Source organism: Arachis hypogaea, chromosome 6, assembly GCF_003086295.3.
Source record: "Arachis hypogaea cultivar Tifrunner chromosome 6, arahy.Tifrunner.gnm2.J5K5, whole genome shotgun sequence".
Taxonomy (NCBI): Eukaryota; Viridiplantae; Streptophyta; class Magnoliopsida; order Fabales; family Fabaceae; genus Arachis; species Arachis hypogaea.
Genome location: NC_092041.1, coordinates 109374666 through 109390947, shown reverse-complemented (window position 1 = coordinate 109390947; position 16282 = coordinate 109374666). Strand labels below are relative to the sequence as shown.

Sequence of the window (16282 nt, the reverse complement as noted above, 5' to 3'; positions counted from 1 at the left end):
CATTCATTCTGGTAAATTAAACTAGAATGAGACCCGCGCGATGTGCGGAACGATAAATGAATGATAATATAATAAATATTAAAAATTGCTATGTTTTGTAGAATTAAATTAAATATGTGTAAACTAAAACTAAATTTAAAAAGTGTTTTATTTAAAATAATTTGTAATACAAAAGATTTGGATGTTGGAGTTATAAAATGATATTTTTATTTGGTGATTTGATTTTTGTATTTGTTTTAATTGATGGTCTTAGTCTTCTTATGTGGTGTTCATCCTCCTTTTTCTTTATTAGTTATTGTTAGAGTTATTGTTTTTTTCTTTCTGTCGTAGGTTCTTGTGATGACATGTTGTTTATGAATTGTTAAGTTGTATGCACTTTCTATTGTATTGTTTATTCCATCATTGCATGTATATTCTTCTTTCGAAAATGTGTCTTGAATTTGTATGGTTTTCTTTCTCCTTAATCTCTTGATGGGTATGTGATCTTTATCTGATAGATATTAGTGTTGACAAAGTTGGTTCTTATAATCAATGAATAATTTAAATTAAAAATAAGAATGATGTCTTAAATAAGTAATTTTTTTTGGAGTATTACCTGTTTTATTTGTTATAATGGGTGTTAAAGTTTAGTGTTTTTGGTTGGAACGAATATCTTGATAACAGTGTATTGTTGAGAACCTTCTTTGAGATTAAAATAATTTACTTTGACTTCAAATATAAGTGTAAGGTTATACAAATTTTTTAATTGGAGTGGTACTTCAATGTTATTACTTTTTTGGAGTGTCAGTAGAATTAGAACAGTTGTGCCTAACAATTTTTTTTTGCTATCAAATAGTACAAAAGTTGTTGTAGCACTTTGATCTGAAACCTTTAATTGATTTCTGAACCTAAAATAAGTATTGGATTAGTAACTAATAATTTGATAGATGGAATTATGAAAAATATATAGAGTTACCTTATTTGATGTTATTCGAAAATAAATTTTTTTTGCTAAATTTGATGTTATTTGAAGGAATAGTGATAAGAGACTTATATAAGTAGTTCAAATAGTATAGAATTTAAATATTTATAACATAAAATTTATTATGATTAATAATATTATTATGATATTTGTAATATAGATGTTTATTACTAATGAGTTATTGGGGTTATAAATTTATTGTATTATTTATAACGGTGAAATATAATAAATATAGGAATATGAATTCAATATCTCTGTAGGTTACAAATTTGGTTACAAATTTTTATATATATTTTTTTTGTTGATTTCGAAATAATAGATGATTTGGCAAAAATTAAGTGATTGATTCTAAAATTTTGTCAAGTATACAATGTTGCTGACATGTCATTAGTAAGAAGAGAAAAATGTCTTAAAAATAATGTGGGTAAACTCATGCATCTACTTTTATATATTAAAAATAGATTGTGATGCTAGTTGTTTTGTTCCTTTTAGTTATGCTGGTTTTCGTTGTATCATTCGCAATTCTGATAGATGTTAGTTGAAAGATTGCACTGAAGAAATCGAAGTATGCAGTGTTCTTTTTACTGAATTATATGTGATATGGAGAGATTTACTTTTAGTTTGAGATAATGGATTTTGTGAGGTTATTTGTGAAACAGACTATTTAAAAGTTCTTTTTTTGGTAAACCAAAAAATGCTTGGTAATAATATTCCATAATAGAATTTGACAAAAACATATACGGGAGGTTAGGAATTGGAATTGGAGAGTCTTTATTCTTTTAATTCATAGAAATGCAAAGTGTTACAAATTGTATAGCTAAAACAGCTGCTTTTGTCGTGGACATTTACTCGAATTGGAGTCAACCATGAAGTGAATTTCAACGTCTAATAAATTTAGATATAAATCTAGCCAATCAATTTGATTTTATCTCTATTTTTCTTTTTCTTTTCTGTTTAGTCACTACAAAAATAATGCCATCAATAATTCTTTTTTACTGCTCATAATTTAACCCGAATTAAGGATTCCAATGGCTTATTGTGTTATAACGAAAAAAACTCATTCTCATATGAACCGGACAAACTAAACACATTTCAAAACCAAACTCTCCTATTATTAACTTAAGTAAGCTATTCGCTATACGTTGCCTTCTGTTCAACTGTGAATTGATCACAAAACTATATTAGTTCAAAGAGATATAACAAATTCAAGGATTTAAGGTATCTTAGTCGAAACTAGTGGAACTCACTTCGGATTGGTCGGAAAATTTGGAGTATTTCCTTCTAGTTGTATCAAATTTATTTTTTCATTTTACCAATCTATTCTATGATCTTTTTCCAACGAGCTAGACCATTATCAGCTACACCTCCTTTGGATGGACTAAGCTATTGTTCAGTATAGAGTGTTTGGAACAACAAGAAAACAAAAGTTCTCACAAATTGGGCGTTAACAGTTATGCAGACGTGTACCTAGCAATAGATTTAGTAATAAGAATAAGAATTCAGGTAACTGCTACCACATTCTTGGCACATTTTTTGCCAGTTGCCACTCTAGAAGAAAATTAATTTGACAAGAGCTAATAGTAACTGTCTAGTAGGATAAGAAAGTTTATCAAAGGTGCGCAAATGGTATAAGTGGGAGTAAACTTTATCCAAGTGAGTTTCATAATATTACACCAATGGTGTAATGCTGTAATTACATAATCCAACTTCACCACTTTAATATTATAAACTGGCCAGGAACTTTGCTTCTGACCATAAATATAAAATTACTAATGAGAATGTTAATAATTGGTGAAAGTGTACAAGATCTTAAAAGCAATGATTTCCAAGGTGCTGGAATAATGCAAGACCCCATCATATCGGACTCCCTTCGTCACTGGTGTAACCCATCCTGACATCGGATCTGGAACCAGTTCGGTGGCGTATTTTCAGGTACCCGAACTTTCCTGAACCAGGCGATGAACCCTCGAAAATAAAAGGCAAATAACCAGTTTGCTTCTTGTACCTCTGCTGGATCTGAAATCAAAATTTGTTGAAGGTTTAAGAACACAATGTATCCCATGTTGGAATATTCTGAAAAGTGGAACTGAAAACTAAGATACCTCAATTATTTGTTCACCGCTCTTGAGACAGTTTCTACCAATTACACAAACAGTTCCACCAGAACCTCCACCAGTGATCTTTGCTCCACATAATGTTGTGTCTTCTGCTTTAGAGGCTGCACTATGCTGCACCTCCTGCACCAAGTGTACAAGCCTATCTGTTGCGTCCGAGCCAAGTCCGCAAGCACTGTAGCTATAGTGACACTGCAAATCATAATTAGTTAGAAGCCAAACTGTTTTCCTTCTTTATATTTTAGTTTTCTTCAATTCAAATAACAGATGCATTTCAGCTCAAGTATATTTCAAACAATACAAAATATTAAGGAACTAAGTTGGCCAACTGAAATCATGCTTGTACCTGATATAGCAGTTCTCCTAAGGCAGTAAGTTGATCAGTTGAAGCTGTTGAAGTTAGAAGTGATTTGAAGGTCTGCACACCATATCACACCAAGGAATTGATTAAGAAACTATTATGCAAGATAGGGAACAAATGACTGATGCATTTAGCAATTTGAAGTGAAAAATAAAAATGGGCAAGGAGGTGGTTAGCTTTAAATCTTTTCAATCATATAGAAAAATAGAGATTTCTCTGTAAGACTTACCTTAACTCTGAAGTTTTCATAGATGGGATGCATTGTGGGAAATCTCACTCCATAAGTACGCTTGTCATCAATAGTAGTGACAGGATCATTGTGATTTTTGTAGGTGTCCAAAAATGATTGACCGATAATGGAGTTTGGAATTTGCTTAGCATAAAGAGCCTCAAATCTGTAAATGAAAGCTGTATAAAGAAGGAATTCTATATTTGCCCGAATGTATAGTGGGGTACTATTACTTACACCAGCAATATGGGAAGTGAATTGAGCATGCCAACATAAATAAAAAATGCAGAACAACATAATCCATTTGATAGATTATGATCTAATTATTTTCTTACTCCTTCAAAGCCATTACTACTCATGATTACCTTTCAAATAAACATGGAATTTACCTGTGAGGAGGCAAATTACATAAGTAGTCTAAGGAAGCTTCTTGTTTAAGTAGTTCTAAATCATCTTGTTCCACTTCATCATTGTTCACCCCATTAGTTTGCATATCAGACAATTCATCTGAAGCTTTAGACTTAATCATCTTCAGACCCATAAAGGTGCCAATTCTGACAGAACCATAGTCTGCACCTCCAATACTGAAATAGATGACAATTAGGAATTAGGATATTTCAAACACCATGAAGATATGGAATAGGTTGATATTTTCCAAGGGTGGTAAAAGATCAGCATTTCAAAGACAGTATATGTGAAAGATAATAAAAAGGGTCAAACATAAATGGAAAAACCCAAATATTGTTAGTCCATATACCTGTGTCTTATTCCAGAATCAATTCCCCAGACACGGATATGGTTGGGAATCTCTACAAGGCCAACAATCTCTGCAGGCTGCATCAATAACAAGCAGCATCAATGATATCAAGTCTAAAGAATAAGAAACACTGTTCCCTGTAACTTGTACTGATGCATACCTGGCAAATCATAGCTAGAAGTTTGTTGGCTTCACCACATGCCGAAGTCATCTGATCCATGACACCACATGGTGCTCCTACAATGTGATTTTCCACCTAACGAATATTGTAAGAGAATGAAGTTTAATTAATTGAAATGCATGCAAGAGATAAATAAAATCATAGAGAATTTTGGTTGGAATATAGGATGAAGTTCAACCTTTTGGCAAAGTATAGCGAGGTCTCTTGGGTCGATATTTAATCCTGATTTGCAAATATAGAAAATAATGGAATCAGTATTTTCTTGCACAAAATAAGGAACCGTTTCGCTTTCACTAAACATGGCTATTAAAGATCACAGAAAAGTTAACTCTTTCCCAACAAAATATATAAGAAAAAGAACTCAAATGATCTTGTTTGCAGAAAAACTTGGTGTAGCTTTTTTTCATGAGAAGAAACAATGAATCTTGTGTGATAAAAAAGGAGAGCTTGAAGTTTAGTCCCTGTAAACTAAACATCAGAAAAGAGCTTATTACCATGAGCAGCTGCAATCGCAGACATACTGGCGACCTCCACAGATGCAGAAGATGATACACCTTTCCCTTCAGGGACCGCTGATGAAATCTATGCATAACAAGAAAATGAAAGTTTTCAAACCTTTACAGTGTATACTGAATTACATCTCTAAGTACTTTGTTTCTCAATATACTTTATTTCCTTGATTTGTTAGAGAAGCAGATAAACCTTAACAGTTATAACTTATCCCATATTTGTTTTGTTTAAACCAAGTATTCAATAACTTAATAGAGAAAGAGGAGTTACCAGCATGGTGATACTGTCGTTAAAACGCACACCCATCTCAGTCATCAAGACCAAAATTGCCCCAGCAACATATGCTGCCCACCTGTGAAGTTAATCATTCAATTAGTATAATAATAGAATGTTCTAAATGCCTAAGATGCATATAAAATGATGCATATCTACTACCCACTTTTGGGATGGATCTTGAGCAAAATATTTCCTTGCTCTCTCATAAGACATTAGCTTGCCATCTTCCATGAAATCAGACAAATCCATGTCAAATGTTGGACTACGATAGCCAAGCTCTGAGCCATATGACACCTGCACATGAAGTAATCATTTACTAAAACTGATAAAGCTATCTATATTAAAATAGATATACATCTTTTTTTCCCTTCTCTTTTTTAATCAAATCAATATTATTTGCTCATCATGCTTCAAAAGAAACATATTTGTCAAATTTATATATTTTCCTTCCAACCTATAATGTCAAATCTTGTATAATTCAGAAACACATCTTCATAATAGTTCAAAAGAACATCCAAATAGAGTGAGTTCAGAAACACTCCTCATATTCCATCTTATTTTACAATTTAAGCTTCACATGTTTTCAATTTCTCCGGTTAGACTACATAGAAATAGCATATTTCATATCAATAATATGGATTCACATTGATTTGTGCATTATTTCTCTAGAGAGCCTATATTGATAGGCCTAAATTGGTGTTAAATCTGTATTCTTTAACTTGGCTTGCTGTATCTTTTGATTCTTGCGATCAGAACTGTCAATCATATTATTCTAAAATGTATAAACCAACAGTCATTGTTAATTGAACAAACTATTTAGAAGCTTTGCACATTTTCAACATACAATTTGTAACACAGCAGTAGCCTCTCCTCTGTCATTCTGTCGCGCCGCAGCATGTTTCCACAGCTTATGTTTACTTGGATGGAGCCTTTGTAGAGCAACATGGCAGGCTTCTTTGATTGGCATCTACAAGATAATGTTACAAAAGAAGCAATGTCAATATGATATCTCAAATTGAATTTGCACAGCAACACAGCAGGCTCCTTTGAGTGAATATTTGTCTATATTTTCTGGAATAACCTGTTGGGTAAATAACATTCTGAAGTAACTATTTATGAGGCTCTACCTAATTAATAGCTTTAACTTTTAGGACAATTAACTCTTTTACATTATTATAGAAAGAATACTCAACTATTTGGAAGATTTTTTAAGCAAAACTCTATCAGTAGCACTGGAATATACAAATAATGAAAATAAATGTTGTACGGTAACATTACTATCTGAACAAGAAGCACCTATGAGACTTTTATTCTTTCAAGTAATTATCAATTAAAGTAATTATCACTAATGTTATGATTGTACAAGAGAGATACAGATACAACCTGAAGAACAAGGCTTCCAGAATAGTCAGCAATACCACCCATGACATCTAACCTTCCAGGAGCTCTTGTCACATATATTTCTTCCTGTCAAAATGATTCAACATCAATAATTGAAAGAACCAATAACAAAAAAGGACATCTGTAGTGTAATATCACAAAAATAAAACAAATAAAAAAATGGGAATGGTCAAGACCTCCCAGTTGAACAGAGAAGCTGCAGCCCTACTCTCCCGCCTTTTGGGGTTCGCATGTAATTCAGTTAAGCTATGTAAGAAAGCCACAGTATCTGGAAAACCTTGAACATTTCCGTGCAGAATCTCAAAGTCATCTATTACACTGAAGAAAGAATACAAGGAAATAAAGAGGCATTTAAAACAAGAATGTTTTTATAAAGCCAAACAGACTTTTTATAGTCACAAAAAAGATTGCAAGCACTTCGAAGTAAAATGAAACTTACGATTCAACCAAAGCACTTTCAAAATCTGCTGGCCGATCCGATGGTCGCCGGCCAAGTTGGCTTTCAGCATTTACATACCATTCTGGGATTGCAACGTCTCGGCCAGTGGCCCTTTGCAGTTGATACCCAAGAACAATAGCATCACGTAATCTTCTTGCCCCACTAAGCTGCACATTGAATTGAAAGTCCATGTTCAGTCTTTTCTCAAAATCTTCATGAAACCAGAAGCTTGTGAACTAAAACCATAACTAATAGGTATCAATAGTTCTTTACCTTATCTGATGCATAATTTTTCCCAAATGCAGTCTCCTGTAGGATGTGGGCAGCCATCTACATTTGAAAATTTTAAACATGACACGTTACTACATGCAAACGAAGGTGTAGCAAGGAGCAACAATAGAAGAATTTAAACATGCATTACACTGATATACAGCAGATAGTTTACCAGCAAACAATCTATATTTATGATCTGATTAGTTAAGTTATTTCATGTATGATGACCTCAGAAGGCATGTGCAATGGATCATCATAAGAAAATTTGATTTTGATTATGTCAGATACCTGTATGGATCCCACCTACAAGATCCTCCAAGCGCACCAGGTACAATACATTTCATGTATATTCGATAACTAGAAATTCCTACCATCCATTTAGTTTCAACATTTTCCATTATTCCGGGAACTATACTGGGGGGAAATTCTTAAAGTTTACATGATAGATAACAAATAAAGCATTATGAAAGAACCTACGCGAAATGAGTCAATTAATTCAAGAATAAGATGATACCTCAGCACCATTAATGCCTCCTTCATAGCAGGGATTCAAACTTACTGCACGTTCAAGATAAGGTCTCCAGTGACCAGTGAGTAAATCCCTCCTAATCATTTCAACGCCACATTGATAAAACTACCAAAGAAAAAATAGATAATTACTTAGGCACTCAAGAGGTGGAAAAATATTTTATACTAATATAAAGAAAGTAGAGAGGTAGTACCTCAAGCATATTTCTCAAGAAAGGCTCTTCGTTGAAATAATCTCTACGTACAAACACAAAAGGACACTTATATGCCAAGGCTTCACTTGCAGTTCCATATCCAATTTTTCCTGAAATAATAATAATAATAATAACAACAACAACAACTCACGAAATTAACATTCAAAAAAATGAAAGCCTCAAACTGACCAAGCATACAATCACATGCTGCAATAATATCAGGAGTATATGCTTCTTTATCTAGTTTTCTGAAGTTTGGAGGAAGGTCGGTGCTCTCAGAAGCTCCACAAACCTGGATCACCAAATAACATGTATGTAAAAAGTAAAAATAAAAAATAATGTGACAACTCAAAACAGAATGGTGGAGAAGGAGTACGTACCAAGCCGAGCCAGCCAGATGGCAAGAATTCCTCCTTTAGCTGCCATCCTCCTGGCTGGAGAAAAACAAAATCATATAGGCAGAAGTCGGAAGTCAGATGGTGAGCATGATTCTGTTTAGAGTCTTAAAACCAGAAATATCACAAGATTTCAATATTTAGAATTTTTGGCTCTCATACTCTCATAGACACAAAGGCATAACATTCAAATTCTTAGGGACTACCATTTTTTATCAAAATCTAAATTACAGAGTGAAAACATGCAGTATCCGAATGACAGTTCTTGTTAACCGGCTTTATTGAATGCATTGTTTAGTATGTTTGGCAAAGATTGTGTGTGTACTAAAGACTTGTCTTGTTAACTGGCTTTATAGAATTCGGGAGAAGGAAGAAAGCAAAAATTTTTGTGGGAGAAAGAAAAACAAAGAAGCCTAGAACAATTGCCTTCAAGTTCTGTTTTTCTTTTAAAAAATAGAAAAAAGAAAGAGAAAAGACTACTATTAATAATAATAAAGATTTAAGTAATAACCTGTCCACCAAAGTTGAGAATAACTAACTTCACATCATCAGCTACACCAAGATCCTCCCTCACCTTCAACAAGGAAAATTAAAAGTTCATGGATTAGGAGTTAAATCATCCTATGAAACAGCTCCACAAAGTTTTGTTTGGCAGTACCTCTTTTGGAGATTTATGCAACCTCCTCACAACAAGAGGAACATCAATAACATCACGAAAAGCAGGCACTACAAAATAGATGCCACATTTATCATTAACTATATCCAAGACGAAATTTAGGAGGATTTCATTTAATGTTAGGCTATTGTAATTTAATTTTCTAAGAACTGGCTTACTTGGGCAATATCCCGGGAGTCGGATAAGGAACTCGCAGTGGGAATAGTCCTCAGCGATCTGAATCAATGATGTGCAGATATAGTTATATATCTTGTTTCAAGTACAAAATATAGCATGAAAAAGAAAAGGTAGACTAATTACAGTTCAAAAGAACTCTACTTTCAAAAATATGTCCCTAACACCCAAAAGAATCTGGATAAGAATAGCACAAATGCATTTTAAAAAAATACAAAATAACACTGGATACAAGGTAGACAATCGGAAACTTCTAATACTTCTGTCAAATAATGTGCAAAAGGGAGCAGATAATTTCCTAAAGAAAAATTTTATAACCTGCCACACTATTGAGCGATGATGTATTCCAGCAGCCATGACATATTCTGCATAGATGAAGTCCCAACTGAAATCATAACATATGGAATGAGGGTAAGGACAAGCACAAGACATGACGAGATTATCCAGCTACAGACAATCAAGGCATTGAACTGGCAACTAAAATCAATCCCCAGCATTGATTTAAATATTCATTCATCATTGGCAAACAGCATATATTCTTGCAATCCATAGTCCCTCCACCTTAAACAGTACTTTAGGTAACAAAAGTGAATAACATTATGAAGGAAAAAGGATGCAACTGAGTTACCTAAAATTGGTTACACAGACAGACCGAATACCAGCATCTGCTGCTGCACGACATGCTACTGGGACAACATCAGATACCTGATATCTCAGATTAGTTAAACATAATTCATTATTGTTTAATGCCGTTTTGCTTAGAGTAAGACAGCTCCCCTTGACTTATATTTTAATATCAAAACATTGTGATCTTCTTGTCGATTCCAATCAAAAAAGGAGAGAGTATGTCCCATACCACTAAGTCAGCTTTGATTGAATTCAGCCATTCTGTTTCTTGTGCCAAGATTTGCTCACGAGGCTTCACTGCTGTCTCAGAATACTAATCCAAGTACAACTCAAGCGATCAGCAACATAAACAGAAGCAGAAAGTATTGCCAAAATATCACAACTATAAGTAATATAATTTGGTGGTTTCTATACCTTCTCCAAAGAGGCAAGACGATCAACCGTCAAAGCATCTGCCTGAACTGCTCCGCAGTCCAAAAGCACCTGTTTTATATAAATACATAAATATGCATTCTCTTTGAAACCAGTCTTTGATTTTTAAGAGATTTCCCTTGGACAAAACTAGGATACAAATTCTCAGCAATAAGTGAACTGCTTCAACATTTGTTCTAGCTGTAGCTAACATGCACTTTTTCATTGGATTTATGAACATGCCCCCTTGCAGGTAGCACTTGAAAGTTCACTTGAGCATTTTATCCTTCTAAAAATCTTGCATTACCCATTTGAAGATGTGCATGTCTATATATTTAGTTTAAAAATTGCCTTTTTTTTTCTAAACTCCAATTAAGAGATAAACAATAGAAATACGGTCATTTAAAACTTGAAAAAGATAATAACACAAATTTTGAGTTTAAATTGGGTTTACAATAGGGAATAAATATGTTTTTCAGTTCATAACTTCATATAAATATAATTCATTTCGTTGATTGGATTGTTTTAGCCTTAAAAATTGGAGTATTCAAATCAAATAAAATCCAATCAAAACTAATCCAATTTGAACTACATTAAATAATAGTAAAAAATATAATTTTTTTATTATTAAATTTATCCTTTTAATTTTAACATGTTTAGCTAATGTATTATTCTTACTTAAATAACATTTTCTAAATATTGTCTTTTTCTCTCTTGTTTACTTACTTACTTTTAGTTTTTAATATTCAAAATTTAAAATTTATAATTGTCAAAATTTAATAAACTTATCCAATCAAAATCACAACAGCTTATATAATTCAAATTTGATTAGTTTACTTTTAAATTTGATCCTATAATAATAAATGAAAAATCCAAATTCATGTGTTCTCCATAGTCACCAATGTTTGAGCACTAACTAGTGCGTACTCTTTTTTTTCTGAATTTTATTATTTTTATTTTTTTATAAAAACTAAAAAATAAAAATAGAAAATAAAATACAAATCAAAAAGTAATTATTTTTTAATTATCAACTTGTTTCATTTTTTCTTTTTTCTTTTAAAAAAAAGACTTAGAAAGTTTAAAGTTGAACTAAAAAAAGTTGAAAAGGAGAAAAAAAAAAGAGAAGAGTTATGGTTTCTGAAGGCATTGATGATAACAATAAAAGACTGACCTTACGAATGAACAATCGAGGAGAATCAACTGCAGAGGTAAAAACAAATGCAGGTGCACCCGTCACTACATGCACATCATGTCCTGCTAGGATCAACTGCCGAACCACCTACTCATCCATTCCAAACCAAAATTCACATTATAATCACAAGATACAATATATTTTCAATTGAGATCATCATCATTGGAGATTTTTTTAGCCAAATTTTCAGCTAATTAATCTTAAAACATGTATGATGCATCAGCTCGTTAATTCTCCTATTTCACTTTGCACTTTTAATCCATCACAATTCCCAAATGATAAAATATTTAATCCGTTTCCAAAAAGAAAACTTTTATTTCTTTTCAAAGCAAAAAGTGAAAAGCGCATAAACAAAAATCAATTCGATTTTTTCGGATACAAAAGAGAGCAAACAATCGCCGCATTGAACCAAAAAGTGATGGACGAGTACAAAGGAGAAAATTGAGAAAAATAAAATAAATTATAAAAAAAGAGGGAATGAATAAAAAGAAAAACCTCGGCAACTCTGGTGGCGTGCCCAAAACCATGGCCAGTAACATAGTAAGCGAAGACGAGGTGCTTGCTCGAAGCTGAAACTGCTTCCTCAATCCTCATTTTGATCTTTTTTTCCAGATCAAAACTCGGAATGATTTGTTTTTTCTCTTCTCTCTTTTTTATTGTGTGTTTTTTTTGTTTTCAAGTTCTTCCGTTTTCCTTGAATTTCGGAAAGCTAGATAATAAATAAGATTCAAGACACGTGATTTGTTAATCCAAAATCATATAGACCTTTAATATCTCCTAACTAAAAGAAAAGAAGAAGTTTGTATATAAAATTTTAACATTCTGTTATTAAAGAGAGAATGATGAGCATTAAAATTTGGCTGGATTAAAACTTTTTTCTTTTATTGTTTTAATTTAAATTTATTTTATTTTTTATTAATATTAAATTATTATAAAATTAGTCACAAAAAATTATTACAAAAACAAAAAATAAAAAATTAAAAAGATAAAATACTCTTTTAGGATTAATTTAAAAGACTAAATAGTCACAAAAAAAAATTAAAAGACTAAAATATTTTTTAACAATATTTTTTTTTTACTAAAGATAGGGAGACTCGAATTCACGACTTCTTAGATGAGTATAGAAAGATTATGCCATTTGAGCTATAACTCATTGGCTAACAATAAATTTATTTAATTTGAATTAAAAATTTAATTTAATTAAAAAAAATAAGACAAGTTTTTAATTAATTTTAAAAACACAAAATTTTTTTTTTAAATAAAACCGATTTTGTGTAAGCATATATTTATGAAACAATATTATAAATTTTTTATATAAATAAAACAAATATAAAATTTATGTTTTTCCTTTATTATTTGTCTTATTTTAATATAATATAATTTGAATTAAAAAAGTTTATTTTCTATTCAAATTTAAATTTTTTTTAATTTAAAAGAAAAGAGGTAAGATAAATACAAAGGATATAATAGATATTTTAATTCTAGAAAATTAATTTAAAAATTTTAAAAATAATTTAATTCTACCAAAATTTAAATTACTATCACTTTTCTAACTTACTATTTTTACATATGAATTTAACTGGATCAAACGTGGATGAATGAGACGACAAGATAAGTAAACTAATTTCTTAAACTAGTAGATTAATTAATTAATAATTAATCACTTGGAGTTTAAAAATAGGACCGAGATTGGAAACTTGATTTAATTAATTGATTGATAGCATTTTAGCAATGAGAAAAATAATTTCTATAAAAATTAATAATTAACAATAAGTAGTACTGAGTTTAAAAAATAAATATATAGATATTAAAGTATGAGTGGGTTTATGTTGTTATCAACTTATCATCATTGTCATGAACTCGTCATCATAAAGAGAATATGGACAAAATAACGAGGCATTGATGGATTTGATGATGCTGATTTAAAAAGAAAAAATGGATAGAGATGAGTGACGAGGATTTGGATTTAGGAGTGTGTGAGAATGAGAGTGAAATGAGTTGTGTTGCGTGCCAAACTTGTTTGAAATCCATCCATAATCAAAATAATGAGAAAGAAATTCTCTCGCCTTGTTGAGAATATTTAATAGCATATATGCTGGAAAGTCAAAATATTAATAATTAGTACACATTTTTTATTTTCTATTACATAATTTTACTTTTAACGTTATAAATAGAAATAAATAGTTCTAACTTTTACCATCCAATAATAGATTGTTAATTTTTTTTCAGAATCATACAATGACTCTTTCATTTTATGGTGGCTACTACTTTCGCTGCCGCGGTCATCAATCTCATCATGTTCGTTACTAAATACAGCAATCACATGTGCATAGGTTAATTCGAGAAAGGGACAACTAATGAGTAATAAAGACACCAAATTATAAAAGGTATGGTTATATATTTTATGCTGACTTTGATAGTGTCAAGTAGTGAAAATGTAAAATTATAATTTCATTTTAGCCTAAATTAAGTAGTAGTTATAATTAAAGCCAGTAAATAATATAGAAGAATGTTAAGAAACTAATATTCATAATTAATTAGCTGATTTTGGAAATTGAGAGTTTCACCTCTTTGTCTATTGAGATGTTGCATAATTGTTTGGGGAAGAGATATGTTTCCGGATGGCATTGCTTTTAATCGAGTTTTTATTTATTTATTTATTTATTTTTTTAGTTGTGTATGGTATTTTCTAATTCAACATATTAAAAATTAATCTGTTACGAATCTAAATTCTATTTAAAGGTCTATACAAAATTAGATTCAATCTCAACACTTGTTTAAATGGACAAATGATCTGATCACTTAAGTTGGTTATTTCTTTTCTACTTGCACCTCACCGTGTGCGCATGTGGTTGGTTGGGCCTTTTGGGCCCCTTTCATTTATAATTTTGGACTACAGTTGTACAGCTTTCCAATGGGCCAAAAAGAGCCCATTTTAGAGTAAGTGCCGCATCAGTTCAGTCGTCATCCAAACCCTACCTAAGAGCTAAGAAAAAAAAAAATCACCCAAACCCTACCTTTTTGAATCTTCTTTCTCTTCCTATATATACCATGGCATCCATAAATTCTTCAACAGAGGTTAGGGTTTTCCTCAGGCGCAGTTGAGTTTCTCTCTGTTAGTTCAATTTTGATATTTATTCTTTTCTTCTTTTAGTGATTTTTATGGGGCTGGAGTTTGGCTCTTTGGCTTCTATAATCTCGTGCTTTAGAGATGAATGCAGCTCCCTATAAAAAATCCCAATCAGCCTCTTCTTCACCCACGATACCTACGAATATTCAATCGATCTAGCGTATCACTTTTGGTGTAAGGTTGATACATGCTTTAATTTGGATGATTTTAAGAAATAATTGAAAATATTTAATTATCGAGTAGTAATTCAGGCAGCCTCCTTGACACTATTAAATGACAAGAGGGGCGTTAAACTGCTCGTAAATTAAATCCTTTTGCTCTTCAGATTTGCTGAGATTTTCTCTGAAGCTGGTCTAGTAAGCTCAAGTATATTATTTAATTATTTATTAGTTAATTTTTTTATTATTATTTTTAAATAAGCTTCCGTGGTTTTCCCTTTTTTTTTGATTGATTTTGTATTAGTTTTTTTGTCCACGCAACTTAGGTTTCTCTGCCAACTTGTGGTTTGAAAAATTAAATTAAGTAATGTCAGTTAATGGTTTGTATTTTAAAATTTCTTGATAAATTATAATACGTTAAAGGAATGGTGCAGAGAATGAGGAGGGATTTTAGTCTAAGGAATCAGTGGTAATTTGAAGGGTCAACAGTGTGCTTGGAAACGACAAGTGTGATAGAACTGAATTGAAAATTTTGAGTTAATTCAATTCAGAAGAATTAGTTTATAAAAAATTAGAATTGAGCCGTCGAGTGAAACTGATAAGTGAACGTCATAAGAAGATGTTGAAAATCTAAAGGAGATGTAGAGAGAAGGAATGAATTTTGAAACTTAAATTTGAAAAAAATTGTCATCCTTTTTCATGCTGTTTAACACTCTCTCCGTTTAGATGTAGAGGATGGCTTGTTTCTCCCTTTGATATTAAGTTATTAACAATGTTATTAAATTGCTACAAGAGTTTAGTGTTGTGATAAACACAAAGGATATGGATGTTCGTTAATACCATGGGTGAATTCATATTTATGTTACCAAGAGAGAATTTATATTCAATGAACGTTGAAAATTTGAATTCCATACATGTATAAATAGGAGGTATGATACGAGACTAAGATACATAATAATAACAATCAATAAAATTTCATCTTGTTACGATATGAATGTCCATATCCATTCTATGTCTAATCAGCAAGCATTTTTGGAAAGTACATGGATTTAAGAATGTGCTGTATGTTTTCCAACCTTTGAAAATGTGAACCTTGAATTTGTATAAATAGAGAAATGATCTTAGGCTTTAAGCAGAAACATAAGCAAGTAATAAAAAAACCTATTCCCTTTTTATGTTACAATCAAATACTCTTCTCCTTATATTTCTACTACAATTCTTTCTCTTCTTTTATTTTATAAGTATTTTAAATTCTATTTTTTATTACTCTTTACATATAATATTAATAGCAATAT

The 16282-nt window shown here is 31.3% G+C and overlaps 1 protein-coding gene and 1 non-coding gene across 2 annotated transcripts; one reads left to right on the top strand and one right to left on the bottom strand.

Moving 5' to 3' along the window:
- Positions 1-2566: 2566 nt before the first annotated feature.
- On the bottom strand, positions 2567-12550 carry LOC112755601 (L-arabinokinase). Its single transcript, XM_025803796.3, has 29 exons — positions 12195-12550; positions 11679-11786; positions 10511-10579; positions 10326-10409; positions 10098-10174; positions 9788-9854; positions 9454-9511; positions 9278-9345; positions 9131-9193; positions 8605-8658; positions 8414-8516; positions 8225-8334; positions 8017-8136; positions 7503-7559; positions 7230-7396; positions 6967-7108; positions 6773-6856; positions 6234-6356; positions 5553-5683; positions 5384-5465; positions 5098-5185; positions 4782-4825; positions 4583-4678; positions 4423-4499; positions 4055-4249; positions 3666-3831; positions 3422-3493; positions 3064-3267; positions 2567-2977 (listed from the first exon to the last, which is right to left on the bottom strand). Exons 1-29 carry the CDS (start codon positions 12291-12293, stop codon positions 2816-2818), a joined length of 2970 nt encoding a protein of 989 aa, XP_025659581.1. The 5' UTR covers positions 12294-12550; the 3' UTR covers positions 2567-2815.
- A 2528-nt stretch (positions 12551-15078) lies between these two features.
- On the top strand, positions 15079-15202 carry LOC112762068 (small nucleolar RNA snoR77). Its single transcript, XR_003182426.1, has one exon. It is a non-coding gene; the product is annotated as a small nucleolar RNA snoR77 (small nucleolar RNA).
- The last annotated feature ends 1080 nt before the right edge of the window (positions 15203-16282 follow it).